We start from the raw sequence: 9,851 nt of genomic DNA, 5'->3' as shown, positions 1-9,851 counted from the left end.
TTTTTTTTTTTTTTTCTTAAGAAGAGTTGGGGGTTCAGCACACATGCCTTTTAGGATCTTAGTGAAGTATTCGACACATAGTAGGTACTTCATGAGTGTCATGGGAAGGCTGTCTGTGGGGTTTCAGTTGTCCCTGGAGTCCTTACAGTCGCAGCTTTCAAAGCTTTAGCCCCTCCCCACACAAGCAGACACCTCACAAACAACCCCAAGTCCCTTCCATTCTACTTCCTGCGTAATAAATGTCCCACCTGTCCCTGTGTTGCTGTTGCTTTGACAGCTCCCCACCTTCAGTGGAGGTTCACCTTTTCCTTGTTTTGTACTTGAGACAGATCTCATGATGTAGCCCTGGCTCTCCTAGAACTCACTTACTATGTAGCCCTGGCTCTCCTAGAACTCTGTATGTAGACCGCTCTGGTCTTGAACTCACAGAGATCTGCTTGCCTCTGCTACCTGAGTGCTGGGATTTAAGGCCTGTACCACTATGTCTGGTATATGCATATATGTGTGTGTGTGTGTATGTGTGTGTGTGTGTGTGCATATATATATATATATATATATATTTTATATTTCATCCTTTTAAAGGTTATTTTTATTTTATGCGGATGACTATTTGCCTGCATGCATGTATGCACACCACGTCCATGCCTGTTACCTGAGGAGCCCAGAACTGGAGTTGCAGATGGTTGTGAGCTACCTGATATGGGAGTCAAACCCGTCCCCCATAAGAGCAGCAAGTACTCTTAACCATTGAGCTGTCTCCCCAGCCCCACAATAGGGCTGGAGGTAAGTGCCGGGATTACAGGACGTGCTACCAGACACCCCCTCCCAAGAATTTTTAAAGACAGAAATCTGAGCAAAAAACTTAAGGCGAGCACGAATCCAAATTCTCCCCAGAGGCTCCGAACTAACGAGAGCGTTACAAGATCAATCCACATGGAGCCCTTCTATAGACAGACACACAGACGCCACACGGGCAGGTGTGCATCTCTCCTCACATGGACATGCGAGGGCTGGGACTCCTTTTCAACACACCTGCTGTCTTCCTCCAGATTTGTCTTGGATGATAGTCCTGGCCATACTACCCGTAAACACACAGCATCTGAAAAAGGAGCTGATCACGTTGCACAGGCCGATGGCTATTAAATCCTGCAAACAAACAGCAGAGCCTTTGAGCCCCTTTCTGCTGGGGAATCTGATTTTGAACTAGGAGTGCAATGCTTTTGAGGTGACATTAGGGTTCTTACACATAGCCTCGAGGAGCACCCTGGGAGGGCCAATCCAATTTTCCAGATCACATTGTGTCTCTGTCCTCATTTCTGATAAGGGACATGCCTTCTGAACATAATAAAACTGACTCTTGGCCGGGCAGTGGTGGCGCACGCCTTTAATCCAGCACTTGAGAGGCAGAGGCAGGTGGATTTCTGAGTTCGAGGCCAGCCTGGTCTACAGAGTGAGTTCCAGGATAGCCAGGGCTACACAGAGAAACCCTGTCTCGAAAAACCAACCAACCAACCAAACAAACAAACAAAAAACCAAAAAACCCCGACTCTTGCTTTCTTCCGCTTTCCCATGACCCCTTGGACTCAGACTCACAGAGAGAGTGCAGTGCTGGCCCCTCTCGCGTCTGCACTAACCTAGATGTCTGACTAGGACACTCTTGCTTCTCTGTCTCTTGAGTTCTAGGGAAAAGGACCACTTTCAGAGTAGAGATTTTTTTTTCTAAAAAATAAACGCAAAAGCCAAAAGACAAGGCATTATGTTAACAACAGACACAAGCAGCCTGGTTTGTATGTGCTGTTTCGTGTCACCTGTGTCCCAGGATTCTTCTGGCTTCTGAGGCCATATGGAAGGCAGACAGCCGCTCTGCTGGCTCAGCAGTATGCGCCATATGTTATCATTGGCTATCAGCATTGTTTGAGACGGGGTCTCCTGTAGCCCAGGCTGGCCTTTAACTCCTGAGTTCTGGGATAACAAACATGTGTCCCCCACCTAGTTATTCCTTCACCTCTCTGCACCACATCCATTCTAGGGGGACAACACTTGCATGAATTCAAGAAGGTTCAAAATTACACATCCTCCACTTATGTGATTACAGTACAAATTGTAGTTCAACAAACACTGGTTAAAGAGGAATGGAACCTGCATGTTGGTGAGAGTGTCACGTGAGAAGACAATCATGTAAGCTACCAGGACACATGGCCCCTCACCTGGTTGGAATTGGGTCTGTAGTTATGCTTCCATAACTAGTTACGGAAGGTGAGTGGGTCATGTGACGCATGGCGCCTCACCTGGTTGGAGTTGGGTCTGTAGTTATGGAAGGTAGCAATCTTCTTGCCCAGCGAGATGAGCAGAAAGGAGCTCACGAAAGACAAAGACATGGCTTGTAAAATAATTCTGCTAAGAACGCCGAACTCTGGAGTCTCAGGGAACACAAAGCTGGAACAGGAGGGTGGAATCACTGCTGGGGTAGGAAGTCCCTTCTGCACCTCCCCTTCTCAGAGTCCTCACACCACGCTCACCCCATGGCCTCTCCCCCACCTTTTTTTTTTCTTCTTAACAAATAAAGGACAAACAGAGCAATGGAGGCCTGAAGCTTGTCAAAACAGCCAGCAAACCAGGCCGAGTGACACAGCATCCTCCGTGGCTCTCTGGTCCTTGTTCTCACCTTGCAGTGAGAGCAAGTACCAGGTATGAGCAGAGGAGACTGCTTCTGCTACTGAGGATGTCCTGGGGTGTGGGTGGGTTGCACCTACGATGCTTTAGAGCTGAAAGGCTCACAAGTGCCCGTGTGTTCCCACTCCTCAGGACCAGGTCTCCTCAGGGCCTTCACTCAGGAATATACAAATTCTACACATACCTTCCCCCACACAGGTTTTGTCTGTTTGCTTTTTGAATTAGAATCTCAGGTCGCCCAGGCTGATCTGGAGTTCCTGGTCTCCTTGTCTAAACCTCCCAAGGGCTGGCATTACAGCCATGTACCATCGTGCCTGGCTTATTGAACTGTGTACTTTAAAGAATGCATTCAATGGTAACATTCTAAAGAGTGTTACAAATAACTTTATACTAATATATTTGATAATTCCAAATAAATGGATAAATACTTTGAATGATTCAAATTAACAAAGTGCTCTCCAGGAGAGAGAGATAACCTAAAGCAGACACAGTGGTCACACAGTGGTGTGGTGGTGGTAACTGTCAGCTTAAATTATCTCAGTCACTGGGAGATGAGCGTCTGGGCAGCCCTGAGGGTTGTCTTCATTGCCCGCTGCTGTGAGTGCAGAAGGGGAGCTGCGCACGGCATGCCCTCCTCAGCCCCTGCTTCCTCACACAGAATGCTGTACCCAGCTGCTTCAAGCGCCTGCCACCTTGAGCCCTCTCCAGCACGAGTGGCTATATGCTTGCAGCGTGAGCTGGAGTAAAAGCTCTCTCCCATAACTTGCATTTGTCAGAGGGTATTTTATCACAAGAAAGTGATAAAAGAAAGTGATAATTGAAGTTTTGTTTAATCACAAACAAGCTAGGTATGAACATTTGCCTGAAATAAACCTAGAACCTGGAAGGTAGAGACAGGAGGATCAGGCAGTTAGTGCCAGGCTTAAAGCTCTGGCTACCTAAGGTCACATCTCAAAAATAAACCAAGAAAATTGAGCAATAAAAACAGAGTTATAGTTAAGAACCTGCCCATAGTGAAACCTTCAGGCCTACATATGACTTCACTGGTGGATTCAAGTACATAAGGAAGAAATCAACCCAGTTTTATAGAAACTTCCAGAAACTAAAGACATTATAAGGAAAAGATCACCCCAGGCCAAGGTTTCTCATAAATAAATGGAAGAGATCTGATCAATGTATAAAATGATAATGTGCCGGAACTGCATGGGCTTCCTCTCAGGACTCGAGAGGCTTAACCTTCAAATGTCACGCACCATAGGAGGAGAGCAAAAAGGAAGAGAAATCCTGATGGTTTAGGAGGATGCCTATATAAATATATCTTATATGTAAGATGTCTTCTATATATCTTCATGCTAACACACTCCTTCAAAGCTGTTTTAGGAGTATGGATATGCTTCATTTCTTTATATCTTCATGCTAACACACTCCTTTAAAGCTATTTTAGGGGCCTGGATATACCTCATTTCTTTGGATGACTTTATAAGTCTTCGGAAATGGCTTCCAAATTTTCTAGAGATTGATTGTGATTTGTAATTCCTATCTTTCAAATTCCACTTCCACTTCCCCATCATCAACCATGTGTGCTTGGGTGTGTGTCTTTATGTGTGTGTGTGTGTGTGTGTGTAGTGTGTATGTGTTGAGTGTGTGTATGTGTGTATAGTGTGGATGTGTCTGTTGTGGGAATATGATGTAGTTTGTATGTAATGTGTGTGTCTATGTGTGCAAGTGTATGTTTATGTGTATGTATGTATTGTGTGTACATGTATACATGTATCTGTCTGTATTGTATGTGTACATGTGTCTGTGTATATGTATATGTGTGTGTGTTATGTGTCATGCATGTGTGCATCCAAATGCTTGTTTTCATTATCTTTTACCATTTAACTAAACAGACAATATACATGACTCCATATTTGGATTCCATTCTAGAAAACAATAGAAAGATCACAGTGAGACCATCTGTGTACTAACACACTTAGGAATGCTGCTTTTGTGGTAGACTTTTCTATAGTGCAAACAATAGCTTATCTAATTAAAACTTCCTCTTAGGGACAGGAGAGATGGCTCAGCCGTGTTACTCAGTGCTTATCAGCAAATTAGGATTAAAAAGAATACAGACTCTGGGTGTGGTAGAGCGCCGCAGCAAAGACCCACCATTTGGGATGTACATGGTGGAGGATCAGAGACTCAGCCCTGGACTGGACTGCCTGGGTTACAAAAGTGCACAAACCGAACACAAAGCATCACCAGGAAATGTGGGCAGGAGTCAGGTCACAGTGTCCAAATTTTACTAGTTTTTGGCAGCCATGGATAAATAAAAAAGGGCTCAAATAAAGACCCTTCAAAAGCAATGTTTAAATGTACCCTGAATCTCACCATAAAAGCCAAGCTGAAGAACACAGGCCAGGCTGAGACGCCTCGCCCACGCTCTCCGCCCAGCCTGAGTGTGATTCCCGGGACTCACATGGGATAAGGAGGAACCAGCTCCCACAGTTCTCCTCTGACCTCCACATGCGTGCTGCCACATGAACCTGCCCAACCCCTCCCAAATGTAAAAACAAAACCAAACAAAAATATGTTTAAAAAAATATAAGTTAGCATGGCAGTGGTGGCGCACGCCTTTAATTCCAGCACTTGGGAGGCAGAGGCAGGCAGATCTCTGTGAGTGTGAGGCCAGCTTGGTCTACAGAGTGAGTTCCAGGACAGCCAGGGCTATACAGAGAAACCCTGTCTTTAAAAACCAAAAAAGAGAAAGAAAGAAAGAGAGAGAAAGAGAGAGACAGAGAGAGAGAGAAAGAGAGAGAAAGAGAGAGAGAGAGGGAGAGAGAAAGAAAGGAAGAAGAAAAGGAAGGAAGGAAAGAAAGCGCGCACATTGCTGACTTTCCCCTGTACTCTGCCCCCACCACACACACAGACAGACACACACACACACACACACTGTACAGAGATGGTATCTGATCATGTCTTTGTTATTGAATAGGATACCAAATGTATTTGGCCATCACTGCTGCAGTTCCCAGGAAACTGTTAGGATATGGGCCTGCTTCATCATGTTGTTATCCTGGAGCTCAGCCAATGTCCCCAGTGCTTTGGGATCCTGCTGTGTGCAGTGTGAAGTCACAGGCAGTATTCTTCAAAAGGCTGTCTGTGGATTGTGACACTGCTGTCTAGTCCTTTCTAATCAAACTCAAAAGTGGCAACTGTCCGACGGCAGCAAGGGTCACTTGACAGATGAAACCAAGTGCAGAGGACTCGTGAGTCCCTCAGGGCTGCCAGCTTATTCAAAAAGAACCTACCCAGTTAAGAAGAAAATGCTGTTCAATGGCAGAGTGCTTGCTTAACCTGCACGAGGCCCTAGTTCAATCCCAGCACAGTCTAAAGAAGAAGAGAAGGCGGGAGAGGAGTGGGGGAGCAGCTGAAGCCCACAATCAAGCTGGCGGCAGCAAAGCAGCAGTTCTCTTCTCAACATGGAATCCTGTGTTTCCTCTCTGGGACACTAGGAAACAATCTCTCATCCCATCTTTTTGTTGTTTTATTGGGGGGGGGGCGTCTCTCATTCAGCCCAGGCTACCCTTGTGATTGATGTGTAGCCAAGGCTAGCCTTTTTTTTTTTAAGACTTATTTATTTATTATGTATATAGCATTCTGCCTGCATGTATCCTGCAGGCCAGAAGAGGGCACCAGATCTCATAGATGGTTGTGAGCCACCATGTGGTTGCTGGGAATTGAACTCAGGACCTCTGGAAGAGCAGACAGTGCTCTTAACCACTGAGCCATCTCTCCAGTCCCCCACCCCCACCCCCCCTTTTTTTAAGGCTAGCCTTTAACTCCTGATCCTCTTGCCTTCCCCCCTCCCCGCCCTTCCCCCTGCCCCCCCCAGTGCTGGGATTACATGTGGGCACTACATGCCTGGCTTTCTTGATTTGCTCTTGAAAATTAACCAGACAATGGTGGGGCTCTATGAGACCGATAATGCCTACAGAAAAAAGAATGGAGTCTCTGGTGTTCTGGGTACCCAGCAGATGTCTGACTAAGCTGGCAGGCTGGTGTGAGCAAGTGGCAGAGGGTGAGTAAAGAAAAGACAAGGAGCTGTGGTGGCTGCTGCTTGGTCACAACCTCTGGGCTCCACACGTGATCCTACCCAAAGGGCTGAGAAATGACCTGTGTGCTCAATGAACTTCACAGTAACCAAACACTCCTAGAAAAGACTGAGGCAGGCTGTGTGGGGAGAGGCTGAGAGGGAGCCTGAGAGAGAACAACAAGCGGCCACACAGGTGCATGCCTGTCACCCCAGCACTTGGGAGGCCGAACCAAGAGATGGTGAGGCTGAGCTACCTACAGCGAGACCCTGTTACAAAAATAAAGGAAAAGCAATCTGGAAAAGTGGAATGATGCCCAGTGGTGACTCACACCTTTAATCCCAGCACTTGGGAGGCAGAGGCAGGCGGATTTCTGAGTTCGAGGCCAGCCTGGTCTACAGAGTGAGTTCCAGGACAGTTAGGGCTGCACAGAGAAACTCTGTGTTAAAAAAAACAAAACCAAACCAAACCCAGAAGCAACAAAGAAGAAAAGTGTAATGGCTCACCTGTACGGGATCATGTTGATCAGCATCTTGCTGTTTTCCGTAGCCATGGTTATCTTGCTTGTAAGTAAGCTGAAGCCAAGAATCTGTCAGGAGACAAAAGGAAAGGCGTGTGACAAATACAGAGTGAGGGCTCGGAGGCTCTCACAGGACAGTGAGTGAATGAAATGTGGGCCGTCCTGACTAGAGAGGGGCCGTCTGTTCGATTATCCAAGCTCCTTTTGGCACTGGAACCAAAGCCTTAGCTGCCTTGGTCTCTGATACACGCTTGGGATGGGGAGTGGAGTGTATTCCAGGAACCCGCAGGCCAGCTGGCCAGTCAGAGCTCCAGGTTCAGTGAGAGTCTCTGTATGAAAAGAACAAAGAGACAAAGAGGAGGGCAGGGCTGGGCGAAGCTTAGGGTGTAAGAGCACTCGCTTGTTCTTCCAGAGGACCCATGTTCAGTTCCCAGCACCCACATCAGGTGGCTCAGAAGCACCTGTGACTGCTCTTCCAGGGGACCCAATATCCTCTTCTGGCCTCTGAAGGCACCTACATTCATGTGTGCATACCCTTGACATACCCACATATGCAGAGGATTTTTAAAAATCTCTTAAAAATCAAAAGGAAAGTCAAGATCGAGAGCAGCAGAGGAGGAAACCTGATGTGAGCCTCTGGTCTCGGCCATGTACCCATGTGGGCAAGCTAACATACATGTGTGTACATGTACCCATGTGGGCAAGCTCTCTAACATACATGTGTGCACATGTACCCACACCATACACAATACAGTGTCAGCCTCTGGTCTTGACCATGTACCCATGTGGGCAAGCTCTCTAACATACACGTGTGCACATGTACCCATGTGGGCAAGCTCTCTAACATACATGTGTGCACATGTACCCATGTGGGCAAGCTCTCTAACATACACGTGTGCACACACCCACATCATACACAACACAAGGTCAGCCTCTGGTCTCGACCATGTACCCATGTGGGCAAGCTCTCTAACATACATGTGTGCACACACCCACACCATACACAATACATGGGTAAAAAGTACACATTTGGGTACATACAGCCCAGCGACTACATTTAATAACAGTTTACTGCAGACTTGGAAACTGGGAAAGCAAGAGATCGTAAATGTTCGCAGTGAAAGGATAATCACTGGGCTATGTGTCCGCTAGCTGGCCAGGGGCTTTGTATCTGTAAGCCTAGAACTTGTGGGCAGGTTGAGGGTTGGAGGCCAGCTTTAGCTGTCTGGTGAGACCTGGTTTCACAACTAAACCAAAACAAAGGAACAAAAGAGATATTCCTGTGTGGTAAGGGATGTTGACTAGCTTAACTGACTAGAACTATGGCATGCCAGACATCTCCTTGTGCAAAGCAATGTATAACATCCCTATTGTCCAGTATACTTGAGCAAACCCAAAACCTTTACAAAATAAAAACATATGAGTGACGTCAAAGTGTTTGCTGGGTGCTAGCCTAACAACCCGAGTCCACGCCCTGGACCACAGTGGAAAGAGAGGTCAGCTCCACCAAACTGTCCTCCAACTTTCTCATGAGTGCTGTAGAATTTACATGCTCGTCTGTAGCATACACATATGAATAATAAATTCAATTAAAAATAAAATAAAATGGGCTGGAGAGATGGCTCAGTGGTTAAGGGCAATGATTGCTCTTCTGGAGGTCCTGAGTTCAAATCCCAGCAACCACATGGTGGCGCACATCCATCTATAATGAGATCTGATGCCCTCTTCTGGTGAGTCTGAGGACAGCTATAGTGTACCTACGTATAATAAATAAATAAATCTTTTTTAAAAAAAATAAATAAAATGAAAGCATTTCATAGTCAGGGGGATAGCACATGGCTGAAACCCCAGTACTTGAGAAGCAGAGGCAGAAGTATTGCACGAATTTGAGGACAGTCTGGGTTACACAGTATCTTAAAATACCAGTGAGTAGGAGAAAGAGAGAGAGAGAGAGAGAGAGAGAGAGAGAGACAGAGAGACAGAGACAGAGACATAAACAGAGAATTTTACAAAATAGTAAGTATTTAATATTGTATTCAGGGAACTGGAGAGCAGGCTCAGTGGGTAAGAGCACTGCTGATCTTGCAGAGGACCTGGGTTCAATTCCCAGAACCCACATGGGAGCTCACAACCATCTGTAACTCCATTTCCAGGGGATCCAACCTCTTTTTCTGACTCCTCAGGTACTAGGCATGCACGTGGTGCCTTACATACACTCAATAAAACAGCCATGCACATAAAATAAAAAGAAAGAACTCTTAAACAAAACAAAACCATTCCACCAGTTTTGCTCTGACTCAATGTTTCCTTACAGTTGTTTTAAGAGGTTTATGCTATTCTTGTTTACAAGCTCGTGGGCGTCCATGTGTGAGGAGGAGTGTCCATGGAGTCAGCAAAGGGCATCTGATTCCTGGGCTGAAGCTGGGTTCTGAGCCTGAGGGAGCTCCTGGGAACTGAACTCAGACCTTCTGGAAGTAGCAACCACATCGCCCAAGACAGAGTCCCTGGCTGTCCTGGAACGCTGTAGACCCGGCAGGCCTCTGCCTCCCAAGCACAACACACATACACACACACACACA

At 46.4% G+C, this 9,851-nt stretch overlaps 1 protein-coding gene across 1 annotated transcript in view; it reads right to left on the bottom strand.

Moving 5' to 3' along the window:
- Positions 1–9,851, bottom strand: part of Slc26a8 (solute carrier family 26 member 8) — a 54,497-nt gene that overhangs the window by 17,226 nt on the left and 27,420 nt on the right. The window contains exons 8-10 of the mRNA XM_031347972.1: positions 7,259–7,341; positions 2,289–2,436; positions 1,033–1,146 (exon numbers count right to left, since the gene is read on the bottom strand). Of these exons, the coding sequence (XP_031203832.1) occupies positions 1,033–1,146; positions 2,289–2,436; positions 7,259–7,341 (345 nt within the window). The remainder of the gene's footprint in view (positions 1–1,032; positions 1,147–2,288; positions 2,437–7,258; positions 7,342–9,851) is intronic.

Source organism: Mastomys coucha, unplaced genomic scaffold (assembly GCF_008632895.1).
Source record: "Mastomys coucha isolate ucsf_1 unplaced genomic scaffold, UCSF_Mcou_1 pScaffold3, whole genome shotgun sequence".
In the NCBI taxonomy this organism is placed as follows: Eukaryota; Metazoa; Chordata; class Mammalia; order Rodentia; family Muridae; genus Mastomys; species Mastomys coucha.
Note: the sequence above shows the minus strand (reverse complement) of the source record. Positions and strands in the feature narration are given on the sequence as shown.